The sequence below is a fragment of the Sminthopsis crassicaudata genome, chromosome 4 (assembly GCF_048593235.1).
Source record: "Sminthopsis crassicaudata isolate SCR6 chromosome 4, ASM4859323v1, whole genome shotgun sequence".
NCBI classification, from domain to species: domain Eukaryota; kingdom Metazoa; phylum Chordata; class Mammalia; order Dasyuromorphia; family Dasyuridae; genus Sminthopsis; species Sminthopsis crassicaudata.
The window spans coordinates 134047276-134071959 of record NC_133620.1 but is presented as its reverse complement, the minus strand read 5'-3'; the positions used below and the strand labels follow the sequence as shown (position 1 = coordinate 134071959).

General features: G+C 38.6%; 1 protein-coding gene across 1 annotated transcript in view; it reads left to right on the top strand.

Annotated features, from left to right (window-relative positions):
* The first annotated feature begins 8027 nt into the window (after positions 1 to 8027).
* The window catches only part of SNX9 (sorting nexin 9), a 114454-nt gene continuing 97797 nt past the window's right edge, over positions 8028 to 24684 (top strand). Inside the window, exon 1 of the mRNA XM_074309436.1 lies at positions 8028 to 8275. Coding sequence (XP_074165537.1) covers positions 8264 to 8275 — 12 coding nt within the window. The 5' untranslated portion in view covers positions 8028 to 8263. The remainder of the gene's footprint in view (positions 8276 to 24684) is intronic.

The window sequence follows — 24684 nt, the reverse complement described above, 5'->3', positions numbered from 1 at the left end:
ATTCTAATGTTTATTGTGCAACAAGAAAATGGTATTTACACACATGTATTGTACCTAGACTATATTGTAACACATGTAAAATGTATGGGATTGCCTGTCATCGGGGGGAGGGAATAGAGGGAGGGGGGGTAATTTGGAAAAATGAATACAAGGGATAATATTATAAAATATATATATATATATAATAAAAAAAAATTTAAAAAAAATACACAATTTCATTTAAAAAAAAAACAAAGTGGGGGTGAAGAATCCTTTGAGCTATGCTTTAAAGGATAGGTAGAATTTGTATGCAGAGAAAAAAGAACTGTTTTCTAGAAGAATATTGGGAGTAGGAATATCTATTTACAATATATTTAAGGGAAAGCATGTTGTATATCAACTTAACAGAAACCAAAAGTTTATATAAAGAAAATGAATTTGGGGGAGAAAATAAATGTTTATATAGCACCTACTATGTGCCAGGCACTTTACAAATACCTTTTTGTTTTGTCCTCACAATAACTTTGATATAATGCCATGAGATAGGTGCTATTCTTATCCCCATTTTACAGTTGAGGAAACTGAGGTTAAATAATAAAAAGTGAGGTTAAGGTCATATAGCTAGGAAATACTGGAGGCTACATTTGAACTAGGGTGTTACTGATTTCAGATCCTATGCTGTAGTTACTCTAACACCTAACATTGGGTCCTTTAAATGAAGAATCTTGAACACTAGAATAAGGAATTTAGATCTTACTTATACTGGAGATAAGTAATCCCTATTTTAACCATCAGATATTTTTCAGACAAGTCACTTTTTCTGTAGAAGTTAGATTTCAGATATTTTGTCTAGCTTGGGTATAGGAAAAAATTCTCTTACTAGAAATTATAAAGTTGTTTTGCTTCAATTTTTTATATTCATCCAAAGTATGTTTGTTGCCTTGCCAATCTGATTTTAAATATCAGAATTGAAATGAGAATCTGTGTGTTTTCAATCAACTAGTTCTGACTCAAAACAAAGAAAGATATATAGCTTACCTCATATTTTTAAAAAAGGCCAACATTGTCATTTTGACCTGTCAAAATCCTGCTATCAACCAAAGAAAGGTTTTTCATGAATATAGAAAAAGCACCCCTGATCACAAATAGGACTTTTTATCTCTGCCTACATGGGTGCTAAGTTATCATATGGAATAATATTTGTTAAGAGTTTATCCTAGTTCCTGGAACATAGTAGTTACTTAATAAATGCTTGTTCCCTCCCCTGCATCACAATTGGCCATCTTTCAGGCATCTTTTCACACTTATACCACATGAGCAAGATGATCCATTGGTCGAAGGAGCCAAGTTTTCCTGTTTGAAGAGTGCCCAAATCTTCTACATCAGCCCACCACAAAACAGGAAATTTCTACCCCCAACTTGAGTTCAATTATTAATAGCTTTGTTAAAATGCAAATGTTTTACATGAAAGTTTATATTTAGAGTATAGAGAATTAGAGGAATTTCCCTGCTCTTCAGACTTCATGTTATTGGTTCCTGGTCCAGTGGCTAGAGAAATCTTTAATTTTTTCTCTTTCTCTCTCTCTTATCTCCCACATCCAATCAATTGCCAACTCATACTGATTCTAAGTCCAAAACATTTGTCACAAGTGCTTTCTTCTCACTATATATGCAAAGCTATAGACTACCCTTGTTTGGAACCTCATTAGCTCTCACATGAACTATTTCAGTAACTTCTTAACTGGTCTCCCATCTTTCAGTCTTTTCCTCTTCCAATAATATTTATAAATCAGACCAAGTCACTCCCTACTCTAAAATCTTTATTGGCTATATGTTGCCTATAGAGCAAAATTTATCCTGACATTTAAGACCCACAGTAGCCAGATATCTTTACCAACTTTAATGTCTCTATTTCATGTTACTTCCCTCTCACACTTTGTTATAACCAAATTTTACTACTAATTGTTCCCCAAATCATCACTTAGCTCTCTTTATTCACACCAGAATACATATTCCTCATCTCCACTTTCAGGATCTTTTTCTTCTTGCAAGGAGGAAGAGCAACAGACATTTATATAGCAGCTAATACTTGTCACACACTTTTTACAAATATCATCTCACTAGATGCTCATAACAACTGAGGTAGGTCCTTATTATTATCCCCATTTTACACTTGAGGAAACCAAGACAAATAGGTTGAGATATTTGTCCACAGCTAGTAAGTGTCAGAGACCAGATTGGAATTTACTGACTCCAGGCATTTTGCAATCAGCTCAGTTCTAGTGTCTTTACCTCCTATATTAAATTCTGCTTCAGGCATTTACTAGTTAAATTCCAAAGGCCTTAGGTTCCTTGTATTGTTATTGTGAGGACAAAAAAAAAAAAAAAGATGTTGTATATAAAGAATTTTACAAATTTTAAAGTACTATTTAAATTCCTGTTATCATTATCACTGGAAGAGAATGCAATGTGTATTCCAATGGACCTGGGATCTCATTAGTTGTTACTTCTAAAGATGCAGCTCCCAATCCATACTTGCTTTCTGCTCTTATCCACCCTCTCCCAGAAGTTCACCACAGGGGTGGGGTCCTCCTAATATGTTACCCTCAGAGCTTTCTTGTTTCCCCCTGATATCCCAAGGTTACTGCTGGAGCCCTCTAATTGGCCACTTGTCACCCCCTCATCTTTCTGACCATTTTATCTTCTCTTCCTATTTTCCTAATTTTCCTGATTGACAGATGGCACGTAATGTGAAGGAATTGGCGGGGAGAGTACTTAGGGGATTCGGGAAGATTTGATGGAGAAGTTGACACCTGAGCTTGAGCCCTGAAGGAATATAAAGAATCTGAGAGGCAAGTGAGAGGAAATATGAAGAGATGAATGATTTGATAAATGAACAGAAAAAGCATTCACTAAGTTCTTACTATTAGACACTAGGTACCATGCTAAGATACAAATAGCAAGATAGTCCCTGCTCCCAAAGAGTAGACATTGTAATTGAAAAGATAACACATAAAGGGAAGTTAGAAGGCAGTAGGGAAAGATTTTGACAGGTAGGTTTGATAATAACCAGGAAGAATGATGGTGGTCAGATTTCAAGAAAGCCAAAGTATCATAGCCTAGGGTCTCAGTGTCTAAGTTCTGGTGACTGGAAATCTACCAGGTAATTGTATAGTACAGTTACCAAAAAAGATAGCAAAATTCCAAGTAGCCGTGGCAGCATAGTATATGGCATGTTGATGTATCCTGTTGAACAGTCCAAAATACATTACAGAGTCTTCTGTCCTTTTGTTTCAGAAAATGCCATGAAGCACAATCTTTTCTGGAGAATACAAATTTGAAAATGGTACATTACATATAAAAAGTATTTTCTAGCCTTGGAGAGTTTGAGAGTGGCTACTATTATAATTGTTTGACTTGTGTGAAGAAATGATTAGGGAAGAAGAAAGGAAAGCATTACTCCAAGAGACCCTTCCAAGTGCCCCTCACTGACCAAGTAGTGACCTCCCTCTGAGATTATTTTCAATTTATCTTAAATACATTTTGTACAGACACCATTATTTCTATGTTGTCTCCTTCTCCCATTAGATATGAGCTTCTCATATATGGAGGCTATTTTGAGACTTTTTTGGTACTCTCAGCATAAAAACAGTGTCTAGCACATGGGTACTAGTGAATAAAAGCTTGTTTATTGACTGACTATGGGTAGAAATTAACTTTAAATGTAAATAGTAGTGTACATGTTGGTTTGCTTTTGCAAAGTTTACTTGCCATGTAATAATTTGTATTATAATAATCAGTGAAATTTGAGAAATCAATTTGTCACCGGAGGGCCTTAGTTCCAATAAACATTGCCAATTATTTGGATACTGGATGACTCACTACATTTCTCTGGAGCCTCAGTTTCCTCAAGTGTAAAATAAAGATGTACCTATATCCAAAAGAGCCAGTATCTATTTCTATTCAATACATCATTTGCTTGTTCTCTTCCATATTCATAATGTGATCTCTTTGAGAACAGAGATGATGTTTTTATTTTCCTTTATTTCTCTGGAACTGTGCCTGATGTAGAGAAAGTGCTTAATAAATGTTTGTGGATGGATTTTTTTGTTTGATTACTGATGAGAGCTGAGGTTGCAGATCACAAAACTGATTTAATATTTGATGAGTGGCTGGGAGGTAGGGTGGGGTGGTAAAATGGGAAATGGGACTTCTTCAAGTCCTAGCTCAAACTCTATCTTTTACAAAAGCCTTCCCTGATTCCCCAGTTGAACAAGTCTTACCTATTAAAATTAGACTCCTTGAGGGTGTCTTTTATTGTGTTCAGTATGGTGCCTGGCACTTTTTGTTGTTGAGCTGTTTTAGTCTTGTCCAACCTGTTTTCTTAGCAGTGATGCAAGAGAGGTTTGCCATTTCCTTCTCCAAACAAATATTTATTGACTATTGATCTTATTAGAAGGTGGGCTCCTTAAAGGTTGGGACAGGGCTTTGGCCTCTGTGCTCAGCACAGTGCCTGATAATATAGTAGACATTTAATAAATGTTTTTTGACTTCTCTAGTAGGTGAGCTCCTTGAGGGCAAGGGCAGAATTCTGTGCCCAACATTGTGCCTGGCACATAGTAGACATTTAATAAATGTTTTTTGACTTCCCCATTAAATGGGTTCCCTGAGGGCGGAACAGTATTTTCTTTGCATCCAATATTGTGCCTGGCACATAGTAGGCATTTAATAAGTGTTTCTTTGATAAGCAGGATGATTTCAAAAGGCCTGAAGTTAAGTGAAATGAGCAGAACCAGGAGATCATTGTACACAGCAACCACAAGATTATATGATGATTAATTCTGATGGATGTGGCTCTTCAATAATGAGGTGATTCAGGCCAGTTCCAATGGTCTTGTGATGGAGAGAGCCATCTGCACTCAGAGAGGACTGGGGGGACTGAGTGTGGATCACAATATATTTTCACTTTTTTGATATTATTTGTTTGCATTTTGATTTTTTCCTCAATTTTCTTTTTCCTTTTGAATCTGATTTTTCTTGTGCGATAATTGTGGAAATATATATAGAAGAATTGCATATTTTAAGATATATTGAATTACTTGTTATCTAGGGGAGGGCAGAGGGGAAAGAGAGAAAAAAAAAATTAGAATACAAGATTTTCCAAGAGTGAATGTTGAAAACAATGCCTGTGTTTTGAAAACAAACAGCTTTAAGGATCAGCTAGATGTTACAGTAGATAGAGCACAAGCCCTGAAGTCAGGAGGACCTGAGTTCAAATCTGTCCTAGCTGTGTGACCCTGGGCAAGTCACTTAACCCCAATTGCCTCAGCAAAAGAAAAAAAAAGAGACAAGAAAAAGAAAATAAACAGCTTTAATTTGGAACTATGCCCAAAAAGTTATCAAACTGTGCATACCCTTTGACCCAGCATTGCTGCTATTGGGCTTATATCCCAAAGAAATACTAAAGAAGGGAAAGGGACCTGTATGTGCCAAACTGTTTGTGGCAGCTCTTTTTATAGTGGCCAGAAACTGGAAACTGAATGGATGCCCATCAATTGGAGAATGGTTGGGTAAATTATGGTATATGAAGGTTATGGAATATTATTACTCTGTAAGAAATGACCAGCAGGAGGAATAGAGAGAGGCTTGGAGAGACTTACATCAACTGATGCTGAGTGAAATGAGCAGAACCAGAAGATTGAAGTACACTTCAATGCTGTATGAAGATATATTCTGATGGAAGTGGTTATCTTCAACATAAAGAAGATCCAACTCACTTCCAGTTGATCAATGATGGACAAAAATAACTACACCCAGAGAAGGAACACTGGGAATTGAATGTAAAACATTAGCACTACTGTCTATCTACCCAGGTTACTTATACCTTCGGAATCTAATACTTAATGTGCAACAAGAAAATGGTATTTACACACATATATTGTATCTAGGTTATATTGTAACACATGTAAAATGTATGGGATTGCCTGTCATCTGGGGAGAGGAGTGGAGGGGGAGGGGATAATTTGGGAAAATGAATACAAGGGATAATGTTATAAAAAAAATTACTCATGCATATATACTGTGGGGAAAAAAATTCTAAATAAATTTTAAAAAGAAAAAGAAAATAAACAGCTTTTAAAAAAAGAAAGAAAAAAATATTTGGTATCAGCTGATAAATAAATAAATACATGACTCTAGACTTCCCCATTAGAAGATAGACTCCCTGAGGGAAAAGTCAGAGCTTTGGCCTTTCCCAGTGCTCAACTTGGTTCTGACTAGATCTGGAGGAAATACCCAATGGGGTTTAAAGGGAAAGTTTGAAACACTGATAGGATTAAAATGCTCAGCTGGACAAGTAGGAAGGACTCTTTTGGGTTTAGCTAAAACTTTATTAAGACTTTTGCTCTCCAGATCTTCCAGTGGATTTTCTATTCCAGTCCCACCCCAGGTGGGGCCTCTAGAAACCCCATTTTACTGCATCCAATCTGAAAGCCATTTTAAAGTTAGGCCCTCGAGGTGAGTTTCCCCCTGTAAAAGATTTTGTGTGTATATTTCTGCCTAAAACCTTTTTGGGGTCAGCAGGGCTTTGGCCCCCTTCTCCCTTCTCTTCCTCCTCCTCCCCAATCTCCCCTTTGCCTCTTGGTGCATTTTTTTAGCTTGCCGAATTTCACTATGGCTATAACCTACCTGTCTGCTTATTTCCTTTTATGATTTTCCTTCTGGTTAATTGTGAGATCCACTAGGAAATTTTATCTTTTCTCCTTAATTGTTAAAACTCCTCACCACTTCCCCCATTCCTGTGTGTTAACACACATAATAAATAGCACTCTTGTAATTTGTAGTGGATGTCTTGGTCACAGTTGTTCCATGTCTCAAACCGAATTCCTACTATTTTTTTATTACGATATTCTTTGGGTAATCCATTGCTTTTCCGAATCTGTTTCATTTTTACCACTCCTGATGCCCATTTTTCTTCCTAAACGGTGATTCCCCTCCTTTCATGCCTCCCTCCCACAGGGCAGGCAACGTTTCTTGACTTCCTTATTGCCTGAGGAACAGAGCTCTGGGCACCGTAATAGGCGCTTAATAAATGTTTCTTGACTCCCTTGGCAGGAGAGGGCTCCCTGAGAGCAGGTCCGAGCTCTCTGTGCCCTGCGCAGTGCCCAGCACACAGTAGGTACTTAAGTGCTTCCTGACTCCCCTGGCAGGGGAGGGCTCCCTGAGGGCAGGGCCGAGCTGTCTGTGCCCTGCACAGTGCCCGGCACACAGTAGGTACTTAAGTGTTTCCTGACTCCCCTGGCAGGGGGGGCTCCCTGAGGGCAGGGCCGAGCTGTCTGTGCCCTGCACAGTGCCCGACACACAGTAGGTACTTAAGTGTTTCCTGACTCTCCTGGCAGGGGGGGCTCCCTGAGGGCAGGGCCGAGCTGTCTGTGCCCGGCACACAGTAGGTACTTAAGTGTTTCCTGACTCCCCTGGCAGGGGGGGCTCCCTGAGGGCAGGGCACGGCCGCGCTCGGCCCCACAGCGCTCGGCGGGCGCCCAGCACGGAGCAGGCGCTCCACGTGAGCTCCCAGCCCATCTGCGGGGGGCAGAGCGCTGCCGTCAGGAGCCGGGGCTGGGCGCAGGACGATCACTTGTGGCTCCCGAGCGGGTGACACCGCGCACCCCGCGAGCTCCCGCGGGCAGAGCGGGAACAAAGCGCGGAGAGTCCGGGGAGGAAGGCAGACGAGGAGGAGGAGGGAGGAGGGAAGAGGAAGGATCCTGACCGCCAGGGCTGCGGGCTGGAGGGAGGAGGAGGAGGAGGAGGAGGAGGAGGAAGAGGAGGGGGCAGGCGGAGGGCGGAGGGCAGGGAAGGAAAAGAGAGGAAGAAGTTTGAAGAAAAAAAAAAGAGGAGCGCTCGGCGAGGGCCACGGGGGTAGCGCCCAGAAGCTGCGGGAGCTCGCCGGGGCGGCTGGGAACGCGGGGCGGGAGCCCGTCTCACTGGCCGGCTCGCAGTGATGCATTAAGGGAAGCCGCGGCCGTGGACTCGGGGTAGTTAGAGCCGCCGGAGCGCTCGGGGCGCTGGAGGCGGAGGCAGCGGCGGCGGGAGGAGGAGCAGCAGCCGCAGCAGCAGCCGCCACCGCCGCGGGCACGCAGTGAGCAGCCGCCGCCCCCCCGGAGCGCCGCGGCCCAGCCCCAGCGGCCCCAGCCGCCACCTCCGGCACTCGGCCTCGGCCAGTTCCAGCCCGGACTCAGCGGGGAGAGGAGCCGCGCCAGTCCCGGGTCGGAGGATCCGCCCTCCAGCCATGGCGACCAAGGTGAGGCGGGGCCGCGCGAGCCGGGCCGGGCCGGGCCGGGCAGCCGGACAGAACTCGGAGCAGCCCCCGCGAGGGCTGGCCGGGCTGGGGGAGGGGCAGGAGGGAGAGGGGACAGTTTCCCGCAGCTGGGAGCCGCGCTGACACCCCGGCCCCTGAAACGCACACCCTCCCCGCTGGGGGCCGTCTCGGGGGTCGGGGGTCCGGCAGTGCCTGCGCGAGGGTGGAGTTCAAGGGCGCCCCGGGGCTGGGAGGGTCGCAGCTCTGCCCCTCTAACGCCGAGAGACGGGATAGGGCCGTCCCCTCTCCGAGCTGGGGGAGGCCCGGCGTGTTTTTTTTTTTTTTTCCTCTCTCCTGCACTAAAAAGTTTTCACCTGAGTGTTAATTTCCACTCCACCGGAGAAAGGAAAAGGAAGGGGAAGGGAGTGGGGGAGGGAGGAAGGTTAAAGTCCCCGGGTCGGGAAGAAGTGCCCTTTCCCCTGGGATTTGATCCCCGAGAACGCGCGGGACCACTCCCTCCCCACCCCACCCCCGCCGCCCCTTTTAATGGAGAAGAAGTCGGGGTTCCTGGGAGTCTGAAGCCGTCACTCACTCCGCGGACACTTCGGCTCGGGGACCCCAGAGGCACCCAGGAACGCGTTGGCCCTTGGGCTTGAGTTTAAAAAGTTTACTGCTTACATAGAGGAAAAGTTAAAGTGAAGCACGCGCAAACCGAAGGCTTCCTTCGGGTCTGGAGACTGTTCTCCTGTTGTATTTTTCGGTGCCCTGGATAAATGTGAGGGAAATGAGGACTTTCTTTGAAGTGTACGTTGAGTTATGTTGGAAAAAGTCATAGGACCTAATGTCTCATTGGAACTTTGACTTCCTTGTCCTACTAGGAGGTTGGTGAAATTAAGGAATGACTTTTTGCCATTGGGGTTATGTAATCAGCTCTGTTCAATTACTCCCCTCCAATCCCCGCCCCCCCCCCCTTACCTGGATATATTTATCAATGATTGAGCCGTCCGGGGGCCAGTCACCTCCCGGTGTTTGTTAAAGCTTGAAGAGTGGCTGCCTCCTTCGGGTGGTTTTTTTTTTTTTTTTTTTTTTTGAGTTCTTGTGGTGGTCACTATGTACTTGTTTAGCTTTGGGCCATGATACTAGTTTTTTTTTTTGGGGGGGGGTTGTGTATAATAAGTAGAAATAAGTAGCAATAAGTAGAAAAATGGTAAAAGTTTTGATAATCAGAAAAATAAAAATTGTTCAATTGCAATTACCTTTTTGCTTACTAAATCATAAACTAAATCATCAAAACTTTGCCTACCACTCTCCTCCCCTAGTTCTGCAGGCTGGCTGTTTAGTAAATATTGGAACGGAATTATTAGTTTGATAATAACAATTAGCTTAAAACTTGTTATTTGTTCAATATTACAATTTATATGGAGTCTACTTTGTTTCAGAGAGCTTTACCATTGCTATCTCATGTGTTTCTCACTACAACCTTGAGAACTGCATGCTGCTATGCTCATTTACATACAAGGAAACTGAGGCAAACTCGGTGAGGCTCATTTACATACAAGGAAACTGAGGCAAACTTCGGGATCACACAGCTAGTATCGGACGGCTGAATTCCATTCAGGTCTTCTGCCTCCAGAGCCAGCGCTCTACCCACTGGGCCACCAGCTGCCCATATATCAGAAGTGTTTATATAAAAGATGCAGCTTGCGATCCAAGGAGCGTTACATATTGTAATTGAAATCATTTTTATTGTGACTATAAAGCACACTGCTTCCTAGTTCTAACAGGTGTGATCATTCAGCTTGCTGTCTTTTTAATGTAAATAGTCATTTGTATTGACCTTTTAAAAAGGAAACTTAATATTTAGCATGATTTCTAAGGAGATCCGAAATTGTTAGGATGCCAGACATCCAGAACTTATCAGTGACATGTTTTACACTGATCCCAGAACCTTAAAAGGTGACACAGAGAACTAGATTTGATAGTGGAATATTAATGTACTCTAGTCATAATACCTGTTTGTATTGAAATAATACATTTAGATTTAACTAATCAGAAATACACCACACTTTATGCCAAAACTTGAAACTTTTTCAGAAGTTCAGAAAGTTTAGTTTGGATATTTGTGTTTGAGGATGTACATCCTAAACTTAATGTGGTTCTATACTGTTTAGGCAGAGCTAAAATAGTTAAAGATGTATTATATTTTGGTTATCTGAAGCTTTCAGAAAGTAAATTTTTTCCCCCTCTACCCCCAATTATTAATTTACATTGTACTTATTCTATTTTGCTTTGGAACAAATATTTCTGTCCAAAAGAAAAATGTTAATGATTGCTCTTTTTATAAAAAAAATCACTCCAATCCTCTTACTTGAGGTAGTAATTTTTCCTGTATTACTTTCCCAGTAAACAATGGTGGGTGCTTCACATTTGAGAAGTGAATTTGTTTTTAATTTTGAGGAAGACTCAACTTTGGTTGTATCAAGAACTAAAATTGTTACAAAACCAGATATTAATGTCACTATTGAATATCGGTCTCAATATCCTAAGTGGGACGTACTAAAGTAGAACTTCAAATTTAGGACTTTGGTGGATTTTTTAAACTATTATAATCAATATATACTTATTGTGCACACGTGTTTTGTAGATATATGCCCATACACACACATTCTTGGGGGGGGAGTGTATAGTTCCGGACATAGAATGCTGGATCTTCAATCAGGAAAACTTGAGTTCCAGTCCAACCTTACACTAGCTATGTGTGATCCTGAGCAAACCATTGCAATATCTTTGCTAAGAAAATCCAAAATGGGGTCAAGAGTCAAATGCAACTGAAAAAACAGTGATTCAGCAATTATATGGTTCTCCTGTCTTTAATTTTTTATGCCATAGTCTTAGTTTCCCATCTCTGTCAGCATTATTTACACAGTCCTAATTTCTGTGTGCTTCTTTTGCTGTTTTGTACTTTTCATTATCTTTATGCATTTTAAAGATCTTTTAATTCAAAGTAAATCTGCCATTCAATTTACAGTGATGAGTAGTTTTTAAGTTTGTTGGAGATACTTCTGATATGAACATAGCAAGAATAAAGTAAAATAAATAAAAATTAGAAATAAATTCTTTCACTGGGATTAATTGCTTCCATAGTTTTGAAGTATTGTTTGTTCCTACTTCCATACCAACATCAAGGCCAAGATTATTATAACAGGGACTGGAATAGGCATACCATGAATGAATGAAAAAGCTTTTTTTTTTTTTTTTTTTTTTTTTTAGTCTTTTGTATATATGCCTGCCTTCAAAGAGCTTTCATTCAATTGAGGGGTAAAGTAAGGTAATGGTGCACTGTTTTTTGCTTGCTGGCATGGTATATATGGTCTTAGTAAGGAAGTGCATCCACATTCTCCTCCCACCTCTACCCTTTTCTGGAAAGTTAGCTGTATTGATTTGATGCTGATTTCAAATATGGAGGGGAACAGAGGATGTTCCAGAGGTAAAAGTGTTAAAAATCTCTGTTGTATGGATTTTAGGAAAGACTAATGAGAGTCATGGTGAAAGGTGAAGGTGTTGATCTCTAAAGCTAGTAAGAAATCTGATCAAATCCCCTGTCATACACTGTTAGGGAGGATTGTAAGATTTCCCAAGCCTTTCTCATTCTTTATATTTATATTTGAGCCCCCAGGTCTAGGGGGGCAGTACTTTAGAGAGGCAAAGTTGATTGAATAATATTGGGATATGAGTAATAGGGTACATTTTACAGAGAAGTGGAAGTGACTTAATCACATAGCTAATGACTGTCAGAGGCAGTAAGAAACCCAGATCTGCAATTTAGGACTCTTTTCAGTGGTAAGTTTTTAAACTTCCAGCATCAGCAAAAGTTTTACTGTAATTGAGTGACTAATTCATATGAGGAACTTGTGAGTAAATGAAATGTTGATTGTATGAAAAGATGTCATTTTAAGAACCATCAAGAGTAATTTTTGCAGATGTTGCAGTAGCCTCAAAGACCTTTTATTTTTTAAGTTGCTGGGTTTATACATGTAATTGAACACAGGCACATACACACATATACATACTCATGACCCTTCACTTTAATTTTCATGTCAATTAATCGTTGGTATCAAACTTAGATTGCTTTTGTGTTAACATAATTATTATGGCCTAATTCTTTTTCTCTTTTAAAAGAAATTTTGAAGGTGTTCGTAACACTAATGTTTTTTTTTAATTCCTTCCTTTTCAGTCCTGGCTTCTAAAGTACAGTATTAGCCTCATGTTGTTTGTATTAAGCAGCTTGTCTCAGTGAACTAAGTGGGTGTGGAATGTTGAAAATAACAAATAGTCAGTGATTGGACCACTCACAACAGCCCATGGAAATAAACATTGGAGTAATACTTTTATGCTTTTCCTAAATAAAAGCTACTTGTGACCAAAAATATCTAATTTTGCCTTGGTCTTAAAGATAAAACTTTTGTTTAATATGTTGTTCAGTGCCTTGGAGCACTGATTTTGCTTTTAGAGAGTATCATGTTTCTTAAATGTATGAAGAAGAAATGGAATTTGAGCCATAAAGATGAAAGGAACCAAATTATTATGTGGACTTCATTAAGAAATGTTTTCTGTTTTAAAAATCAGCTTGGAAAATTTCCTACAGTGTTTTAATTATCTTGTTTTTGTACTTTCACTTGAACATTAACATGTCTTACAGTTTTATTTTCATTATAAAATATTGAAAGGGCTTGCCTGCCTTTTTTCTCACCTAATTTGAAGTGATTTGAAGTTATTTTAATGACAAGAGGGCAATGCTGAAGTGAACTCCAAAGAATTATAAACCATTTTCTTTTTTTCTACCTAAACAATTAAGTACTTCAGTAATCATTACTAAAAACCTTATTTCTTATCAAAATCTTCCATAATATAATAATAGTACTAGTATTTATATAATGCTTTAAGGTTTGCAAAGCACTTTGCAAGTATCTCATTTTATCTCTGTAAAACCTTTTAAGGTGCTCTTATTAATTCCATTTTACATATGAGGTAACTAAGGTAGCAGAAGTCAACTGATTTGCCCAAGAGCAAAGAGCTACTTAATTATCAAATTTGAATTCAGATCTTCTACAGACAACCCTCCATCAAGTCATCAGTTGTGAGGTTTTTTTTTTTTTAATAGAAGTGTCATATTAATTTGAGATGTTAATGTATTCTCCTAACATTGAATTTCGTCTATTTGAGTAATACTTATAAATACAGCTCTTCATCCAGTAAACTGTGTCCTTTAGGCAAAGTTTCTAGAATTCTTTTTATTTCATCATTTTGATTTCATTTTGTTTCTTGCTTTCTCACAAAGTCATTAGCTTCTATTTGTCCAATTCTAATTTTCTTTTTTTTTTTTTTCTTAGTAAATTTATTTATTTTAATACACATTGCTTTATGAATCATGTTAGGAGAGAAAAATCAGAGTTAAAGGGAAAAACCATGGGAGAAAAAAAAAAGGTGAACATAGCATGTGTTGATTTACATGCGCTCCTTAGTTATTTTTCTGGATAAATTTCTGAGATTCTTTACAAACCAAGAGGAGTGAAGCAAGGTGGTAAATAAAAATAAAATTTCAAACTAAAGTACACAATCAATAAGCATTTATTAAACACTGACCAAGCACTACACTCAGCCTAGGGATATAGAAAGGTTAAAAACACAGAAAGAGCCCCTGGCCACATATAAAACAAGACATTTTCTATCTTCATTGGCTATTCTTAATCCTCATTAAACACTGAAAAAGCCAGTTTTTAAAAGTTTCAGGTTGAAATTTGGAGCAAAAGCAGCAATACCAGTTCAGCATCTCTTGTTCTGTCGCACATTTTCTTTTGACAATTACTTGAAGTCACATGACACACTTGGTCTTTAGAAATTGTCACTATAATGTTTGTTAGATGACTGTATTCAAGATGACTCAATTTTCCTAAGCTATTTTAAGTATCTGGAAATTGAGTCACACAGCGCATCCTTACTTGCAGAGGTAGCTTTTTAAAAGTCACGCATTTGTGGTTATTCAGCAAGTCAAAGAAACCTTCGATGTTTTGGGGGGTGAGCTGGCCACAGAGGGGGGGGAAGACTTCACTCTTCATGGTAGAGTTCTCCATTTGGTCTGAGTTTGAGTTCCAACTCTGCTGCTGACTTTTAACCTGTAGAACTTTGGACAAATTACTTTAATACTTCTGACCTTTAGTTGACTCATGTGATAGATGACCACCAGAGTACCGTAGTGATAGCATCTCAGCTGCTTCTTGGTAAGGAGGTATCCACAATTCCTCTATATTTAGTCCATTGGCTTCTCTTGTGATTTATTTCAAAATAATAATCTAAGATTCTAGTCATTTGGGGGCAAGATTTTTATTTTCAAAACACAAGCAGATAGTCTTCGACATTCATCCCTACAAAATCTTGTATTACACATTTTTTCTCTATCCCTTTCCCATACCTCATTCCCTAGGTGGCAAGTAACCCAATATATGTTAAATGTGTAATTTTTCTATACATATTTATACAATTATGCTGCACAAAATAATCAGATCAAAAAGGGGAGAAAATGAGAAAAAAAAAAAAAAGCCAGCAAACAACAATAAAAAAAAGGTTAAAATGCTATGTTGTATAGTCCATACTCAGTTCTCACAGTTCTCTCTCTGGGTACAGATGACTTTCTGTATCACAAGATCATTGGAACTGGCCTGAATCACCTCATTGTTGAAGAGAGTCATGTCCATCAGAATTGATCATCAAATAATCTTGTTGTTGCTGTGTATAATGGTCTCCAGGTTCTGCTCATTTCACTCAGCATCAGTTTATGTAAGTCTCTCCAGACCTCTCTGAAATCATCCTGCTGGTCGTTTCTTACAGAACAATAGTATTCCATAGCATTCATACACCATAATTTATTCAGCCATTCCCCCACTGACGGGCATCCATTCAGTTTTCAGTTTCTTGCCACGACAAAGAGGGCTGACACAAACATTTCTGCATATGTGAGTCCCTTTCCCTCCTTTAAGATCTCTCTGGGATATAAGCCCAGTAGAAGCATTGCTGCATCAAAAGGATATGCAGTTTGATAACCCTTTGGCCATAGTTCCAAATTGCTCTCCAAAATGGTTGGATCTGTTCACAACTCCACCAACAATGTATTAGTGTTCCAGTTTTCCCACATCCCAGCTGTATGGAACAAGTATGGAATAAGATATGGTGAAGAACTTACAAGGTTGTTAAATTCCTTTTCTGTATTCTATCTTCTCTAAGTTTCTGTGACCTGCATAAGTATGTTGAGTATTAGCCAATATTCACTTAGATTTTAGATATATGTATTTAACCCAAGATGATGACATTTATCTCTGTTCAAGCTATCAATCTTTAAGATGTATGGTTGCTCCCTGAACCGGAGAATCTGCTGGTTTTGGCATGAATAATAACATCCAATTAACTGGGGGGGGGGCACCTATCCCTTAATGTTCCCCAAACTCATGATGTAATCTTTTGTAATTAAAACCTATAAAAACTGTATATCTTCTCCTAGTTCTTTATCCCTTCTACTGTGAGCTTTCTCTCTTTCCCTCCTCATGGTGGAATTGCTCATTCTCATGAGAATTTATTAAATAAAAAAATTTTCTGCTTTTTACTTCCAGAGGTCTCTGAGTAGTCATTTTTGGATAGGATTTTTCTATCCCTCACACTTCCAACATTCATCACTATCTTTTCCTGTCATTTTAGCCAATCTGAGAGGTGTGTAATGGTTTCTCAGTTATCTTAATTTGCATTTCTCTGACCAATAGTAACTTAGAACATTTTTTCATGTCTAGTCATTTTTTTAAAGGTGATATATTTAGGTCGGGTTGTTCACTCAAAGTTAGATTTTACTCATGTAAATTTCATCATTACTGTCTTTTAGAAAATGTGTAACTAAAAAAAGTTTAGCTTTTATCTAAGAGATGCCCCAAGATGTAAAAATGCACATCCTAGAGACAAGATCTTTTTTTTTTTTTTCCTATGGTACATAGAAAAGAATAAGTGATTCAGGAGTCAAAAGATTTTGATCAATCTTTGCTCTAAGACCTTTTGGGGGCAAGGCCTCAATTTCTTTATCTGTAAAACGAGGGGGTTAGATTTAATGACCTGAGGTTCCTTCCAAATTGAGTCCTGTGTTATTATGGTTTGTGTCATAGGGATCTACTTTTCCATTTCCAATCAGATCAAATTAAATAATTTATTAAATGCTTTTTATGGGCCAGGCTGCTTTTTTTTAATGTGCCAGGCAATACTAAATACAGAGAATATAAATGTAAGCAAAAAGAACAGACAATTCCTGCCCTCAAGAAGCTTGAATTTTTATTGGGAGAAATACTACACATAAAAAGAAGCTGAAAAAAGGAGTCTGGGGCACTATACAATTCCTAATGGCTGGCTTAAGTGCTTTCTTCCTCCTGCAGAAATTTGAGGAATTTGGAATTTGCTCACCAGGTAATGAGATGTCTCCAAAGTCTCCATTACCTTCACTTTGGGATAGAAGTGAAAAGTTTGGAGATTCCAGAGTTTATTTGTGGGTTAAATGTAGAACTATTAGTATGAACAGAAATAGAGCAGTTTTTGCTGTCTTTTTCTCTCTGTTGTATTTGACTCTCTATGATCCCATTTAGGGTTTTCTTGGCAAGGATATTGGAGGGGTTTGCCATTTCCTTCTCTAGCTCATTCTACAGATGAAGAAACTGAGGCAAACAGACTTAAGTGATTTCCGGGGTCACACAGTAAGTACCTAAGGCCAGATTTTTTTTTTCTGAGGCTGGGGTTAAGTGACTTGCCCAGGGTCACATAGCTAGGAAGTGTTAAGTGTCTGAGACCACATTTGAACTCTGGTCCTCCTGAATTCAAGGCTGGTGCTCTATCCACTGTGCCACCTAGCTGCCCCCCTAAGGGCAGATTTTAAACTCAAGCCACCTAGTTGTCCTTCAAAGGATCAATAATAATTATTCACATTTATATACTGCTGCAAGCTTTACAAATTCTTTCCTTAAAACAATCTTGTAATGGATTGCATTGATATTGCAAATATTATGATTTCCCACATTTAGATAAGCAAACAAATTTAGGAAGGATAAATAACTTGAGTGGAATTATATAATTAAGTTTCAGAGCAAGGATTTTGAACTTTTTTTCATGATTTTTTCACACAAGTCCAGTGTTCTGCCTCTCAGTGAAAAGGTTAACATACTGAAGATTACAAAATATGAACTTGAACTCCCAGTTCCACAATATGTCAATTCCCATGATCTACTTCTCCAATTTTCTTAGCCATATAGAAGAATGGACAAACCTTTGATTTTATCATCACCTGTAACCTTGTTCCACTATTCATGTTCAAGAATCCTAAAATTCATTTAGTGCTTCTATCACCTTTTGTCATTTCTGCCTATGCTTTACTGTTCTGAAGCTACTTGTTCTCATAGTAGCTCTTCAGACCACGGTATTCCAGCCCCTGCTTTGTCTGCATTCACCTCCCTTCTATACATGTCCATTGCTTCCTTGTTCCTTGACCAAACCCACAGCCGGCCTCACTTCTATGTCCTTGATCCCGCCGAACTCTGCTGAACAGGGTTGGAAGTCTCCTGGCTGAGGAGAGTCCCAGCACTTACCCAGTCCTAGTCATCAGAGCGCCTGCAGTTTGCCCCTCTCCCCAGCCCTCTCAGGACTCCCTTCACCCTGGGGAACTTAAGCTTATTGTTTGTTCAGTCATTTTTCAGTAATGTTTGACTCTTTGTGATCCCATTTGGGGTTTTCTTGGCAAAGACAAATAGGTTTAAATGCCTTACCTAGGCTCACACAACTAGTAAACATTTGAGGGCAGATTTGAACCCTGGAAAATGAGCTTTGCTGACTTTAGGCCGAGCACTCTATCCACTGTACCACCCAGCTATCAATATATATATATATATATATATGTTTAAACTTTTCTGAAAAAATTGAGACCATTTGATGAGAACTTCCTTCCCCTCCCCCCCCATCTCATATCCTCCTAATATCATCCCCACTATCTGTTCCTTCACTCCAGCCATAGGAGTAGCCTTTCTATTGGCCGAGGGCAATCCTACTTTAATCCAATTTCTTCCAGCTTCCTCCTGGGAGATCTTCCCTCCTTCTTGGGAAGATCCGTTTGAAGCCTTCTTTCCTTTGACACAACTTATTTGTCGGCCTTTGTACGCAGGTGTCAGAGTATCTCCACTGTGGCTGGGCCTGGCTCTTTGGGCTCCCACCACCTGGGTCAGGTGGCAGGCTCATTGTCTCCCCTCTCCTGCCAAGGAGCGCTCTCATCTCCAGTCACTCGGCTCGGCCCAACCTCAGTCCGCTGCCAGATCCTGGTGTCTGCAGTATTTTTCCTGTACGTCCCCTGGCCTCCACTCCTCCAACACCTAGTTCAGACCACATCAGCGCTTCACCTGGCCTTCAGAAATTACTTGTTTTCCTTTCCTCCAAAATCTTTTCACTGTAGGGTTTTTATAAAAGTGTGGCTCTGATTATGTTACTCCTTTGACTCTAATCTCCACTCCCTGGTGCCTCTAGGATCAAATATAAACTCCTCTGGCGTTTAAAGCTTTTTACAACATGTCTCTTTCCCATCTTCTCAGTCTTAAATTGCTCCTCTCCAAGGATTCTACAATCCATTCCAGGCATTGGAATGGCAAACTAAGGCCATTCCCAGTGGACCAGATTTGCCTAAAAGTCAAGAATGATTTGTTTACATTTTTAAATACTATTTTATTGTATTGCAAATTGTAAACATTGGTCTCAGCTCAGGGGTTGATGGTGGGCCAGATCTGGCTCTCTAGTCCATAGTTTGTGGATGGCAGTCTGGAATGCTTGTCCCACTGCCCTTTTTTGCCATCTGCATCCCTTTGCTTTCTCTGATGCCTTTCTAACCTTCATCTTTTAGGATTCCTGGTTTCCTTCAGGAATCAGCTCAAACATCCCAGAGCTGCCAATGGCAGTTGTCTCCCTGTTAGAATGGGTGCTCCTTGAGAGCAAGGACTATTTGTTTTTTCTTGTGTCCTCAGTGATTATAGTAACTGATTAATAAGTGGTTGTTAATTGTTTCTTAACATTTTTCTGTTTTACATTGAGTGTAAAAAAAAAAATAACACTTTTGTTTTGTAATTTTCCACTTGTTAGAGTAGCTGAAAATTCCAGGAAGTATCACGAATGCAGATGGCTATGGATTTGTTTGGCTTGGGGGGGTTCTGGTCTTTGGGTTTGGTTTTCTTTTTTCTTGGCTTTGTTTTGTTTTTTAAGGAGAGGAGTCCAGCTCTGTGATTTCTTTAGTGTGTGGAAACTTCCTCCATGTAGAGAATCAGATCATCTAATTTATAGCCTTGCAGAATGGCTGGGGCAGTGGGAAGTTAAGTACTTTGCCCAAAGTCTGGGAAAGCTCTTTTTCAGAAACAAAACTTGAACCCAGATCTTTTGTTGCCAAGAGTAGCGTTTTTGATGAAATACTCCACACTTTGCTTCCCTTTCTAGTCTTCTTGTTTCAAGTCTCCTTCCACTTGATTTATGTTTTTTTTTTTCCCCAGCTTAAGCTGCTTCCTCCTCATCTGGGAGAGTCAGTGATATATTAAGTGCCTACTATGTACCAAGCAAAGAGAAAGGCAAAAAATAATCTTTGCCCTCAAGAATTTTCCAGTCTAGGGAGGGAGATATTGTGCAAACAATTAGGAACAAACTGCAAGATACATTGGAGTTAATGTCAGAGGGAAGGCACTAAGATTAAGGAAGATTGGGAAAAACTTCTTGCCAAAGGTGAGATTTTAGCTGAAATTTGAAGGAACCTTGGAGATGATGAGGGGAGAGTTTTAGACAAGGGGGACAGCCTGTGCAAATGTTCTCAGTTAAGAGATGGAGTGTCCTGTGTGAGGGACAGCTGATAGGATGGTGTCACTTCATGGCACAGTGATCAGAGTTTAAATTAGCCCCAGACACATCCTGGGCAAGTCACTTAATCCTTGCCTGCCTCAGTTTCTTCAGCTTTCTAAGGGTTGTTATGAGAATCAAATATTGTATCAGTGTAGTGTTCGGCAGCATATAGGCACAGTCTGCCTGTGCTGGGTTAACAATGGATATGATAGCTTGCTAGTGTGCAGGTATGGCTGCTTGTTCTTTGGTAGTGGTATTTCTGGGCTGATACAAGTTTATGCAAGGAGAGGTAAGTTCATAAAAATATAAATATAAATAGTAACACTTATATAGGACTTATTCCCTTCCCCATCTTACTCCCTACATGGAGATGAGTAAGGTTTAAGAAGATTACAAATAGGGGAAGGGGCTGGGAGGTGTGATGGTTAGCCCTTTGCCAAGCCTGGGGAAATGGCCTCCCGGTCTGGTCATTTGTATTGCCATCCACACTCTTCTGGACTTAGACCTAGGTTGGCAGCTGGTTTTCCCAGCACATGCCTAGGTACTATTGTGCACTATTTTGCTAAGGATTCTAAAGACCATTTTGTTGAGAGGTGAGATCCACTTTGATCTTTATTTGCCATTGAACATACTTTCTGAGAAGTTAATGGTAGTCATGTGCTTTAAAACCAGATATAAATATTTTATAGTAATAGGAATAAGAAATCCTGCAGAATTCAAACAGGGTCATATGAGTCTGAGTCATCTTAAATCATTAAACTTAAGGACCTCCTCCAAGAAAACCCTGACTTACCCACCAACAGAGTGACTCCCCACCCTTGAAGTTTTTGAATGTTTTCAGACAATTTAAAATCAAAATGAGCTGCTTTTTAGAAGATTTAAAAGAACTTCTAAGATACATTATACTTCAAATAATAATATTGTTTCCTAATTAGAAGTGAAATAGAGAACTGGATGTTCAGAGGCCTGGGTTCTGCTGGCACAGTAAAATGGCTTGAATGCATCAGAGCATATTATTGTGCACCTAGAAAGGAGTGCACACAACACTCAATCATTTTTGCCCCATAAAACTGAATTTGATGGATATTGAAAATCAAAAGGATAATATGATATTCTCATATGAAAGGTATTTAACTTTTTCATACTACAGTATTTTCAGTAATCCAGAATTTTGCAGTGCACTTTTGTCATCTTATTTGGTTCATGCAGCCTACCCTATGAGATAGAATTCTCATTGTACTGATGAGGAAATTGAAGATAACATGAGTTGTGACCTGCCCAGAATCATAAAGCTTATCCTAGATTGTATTTGAACCATGTCTTCCTGACTCCAAGTCCCAATGCTATATCTGTATATATCCTCTGCATCACCTAACTGCAGTAATCATAATATAATTATATAATATAACATATATGTAATATAATATAAAACAAGAGTATATCAAGTTATTAGTTTAGTTTTTGCTGCTTCTTTTGATACAAGCAATTTAGAACAATTTTAAAATGCATCAGGATGGAATGTCTGCTGGAATCAAAACATACAGATGTTTTCCAGTGTCAGTAAAGTCTGTCTCACTGAGCAATAGATATTATTTTGTTTTCAACTTTTTCAGGAACATATAAGACATTCATTAGGGAACATTGCTGTTTAAAAATGTCTACTTTTAGTTTCAAATTAGAAATAATCATCATACTTGTTGAATAGGTTTGGGTTTTGTAGGAAATCCAGCATTTTATATTCTGTTTGCTTGAAGTGCACTTAAAAACCCCAGCTTCTTAAATTGTGATTTGTGACCCTATTTGGAGTCTCATAACTGAATGCTTCTGGAATTGTGAAATTATGATTTATTATCAGTAAATGTTTGATTTACTTACCTATCTTATACTCTAGATAGCTGGGATCATGTAAAAATTTATCAAGCAAAAGAAGGGTTGCTAGTGGAAAAAGTTTAACTGCTATAAACTAGGCCTGAAGTTTATTTTTATTCTTAATTTAATAAATGCTAAGTAAAATGAGCATTTCCAAAAGTATAAAATTACAAGTATTATTCACAGCTCCCTTTTCTTCTAAAATTTATAAATTTAGTATGTAACTTTCAAAGCTGTCTTGCTTGTCTATCTTTTTTTCCTAGGTTTATGTTCTCTTCTGTATAATTTTTTTTAATGATGTATTTTCCGTTTTTTTCTTTTTTGAAAGCTAATCTCTCCTCCATCCTTCCTCTTTGCATTACCCCCATTGAATGAAAAAGAAGAGACAAATGAAATCCTTTTAATAAACATATATAACCAAGCAAAACAAATCCCCATATGGGCTATGTTTGAAAATATGTCTCCTATTCCAAATATAGTCCATCAACATTTCTGAAAGGAGGTGGGTAGTATGCATTATGAATCCTCTGTAAATGTGGTTGTTGCATTGATCAGATCTATAGTCACATACAATGACCTAACATGGTTTGAAGTTCAAGGTTCAGGTAACATAAGGTAACTAATGTCAGAATTATCTGTGTCTTGATAGGAGAAATATATTAAAAACTTCTTGGCTTAATCCATTTTAGGTATTTCTTTTTAAACCTCCATTTTTTGATGTCGACCCTAGACAGAAGTTTTTGATAACCTTTAGGACTGTATTTAGCTTTTATTTTGTATTGTACAGATTTAAATCATTAGCTTATTGATTTTTTTATAACACCAAGGGAGAGATACACATGACTAGTCATGTTGTATAGCTAATTGGAAAAGCAAATTGGAGGTAGAAATGATGTGAGGGGTTGGGGAAAATGTATAGAAGACATTAGATTTAAATTTGGGAAGATAAACCTGAGTTCAGATCCTACTTCAAATAAGAGGGTATGGAATCCTGGATGAATTACTTATTTAATTGCTGTCCTAATTTCTTTATAAATGGATATATAAATAAATAAATTACTATTTAAAAAATAGTAGTCTACCTCACAAGAATATATGTGAGGATCATATAAGATAATGTGTGTAATGGTGCTTTGCAAATCTTAAACTTCTATTTTATATATCACATATAATATGTATAACAATGTATGTTGTGAGATATATAACATAATATATAATGCATTATAAATCATACATTATATAGTAGATTTTTTATTCCTTGAAGAGTTGCCTATATTCTCATTTGATTTGCTTTAAAGTTTTAGAATGAAAGTGAATTTGATAAATGAAGCAGCCACTGTTTCAGAATGTTAAGGAAAAGACTCTTTTAAAGCTAAAAAACTCTTTAAAATGCATTAAAGTCTTGATGTGAAAACGTTTTTTTTAATTAATTTTATAATTATACATTTTTTGACAGTATATGCATGAGTAATTTTTTTTATAACATTATCCCTTGTATTCATTTTTCCAGATTTTCCCCTCCCTCCCTCCTTCTACTCTCTCCCCTAGATGACAGGCAATCCCATACATATTACATGTGTTACAGTATAACCTAGATACAATATATGTGTGTAAATCCAATTTTCTTGTTGCACGTTAAGTATTGGATTCCGAAGGTATAAGTAACCTGGGTAGATAGACAGTAATGCTAATATTTTACATTCAATTCCCAGTGTTCCTTCTCTGGGTGTAGTTGTTTCTGTCCATCATTGATCAGCTAGAAGTGTTGAAGATATCCACTTCCATCAGAATACATCTTCATACAACATTGAAGTGTACAGCGATCTTCTGGTTCTGTTCATTTCACTCAGCATCAGTTGATGTAAGTCTCTCCAGGCCTCTCTGTATTCCTCCTGTGGTCATTTCTTACAGAGCAATAATATTCCATAATCTTCATATACCATAATTTACCCAACCATTCTCCAACTGATGGACATCCATTCATCTTCCAGTTTCCAGCCACTACAAAAAGAGCTGCTACAAACACTTTGGCACATACAGGTCCCTTTCCCCTCTTCAGTATTTCTTTGGGATATAAGCCCAGTAGTAGCACTGCTGGATCAAGGGTATGCACAGTTTGATAACTTTTTGGGCATAGTTCCAGATTGTTCTCCAGAATGGCTGGATTCTTTCACAACTCCACCAACAATGTATCAGTGTCCCAGTTTTTCCACATCCCCTCCAACATTCATCATTATTTGTTCCTGTCATCTTAGCCAATCTGACAGGTGTGTAGTGGTATCTCAGAGTTGTCTTAATTTGCATTTCTCTGAGCAGTAGTGATTTGGAACACTCTTTCATATGAGTGGATATAGTTTCAATTTCTTCATCTGAGAATTGTCTGTTCATATCCTTTGACTATTTATCAATTGGAGAATGTTTTGATTTCTTATAAATTAGGGTCAGTTCTCTATATTTTGGAAATGAGACCTTTATCAGAATTTTTAACTGTAAAAATATTTTCCCAATTTGTTACTTCCCTTCTAATCTTGTTTGCATTAGTATTGTTTGTACAGAAACTTTTTAGTTTGATGTAATCAAAATCTTCTATTTTGTGATCAATAATGATC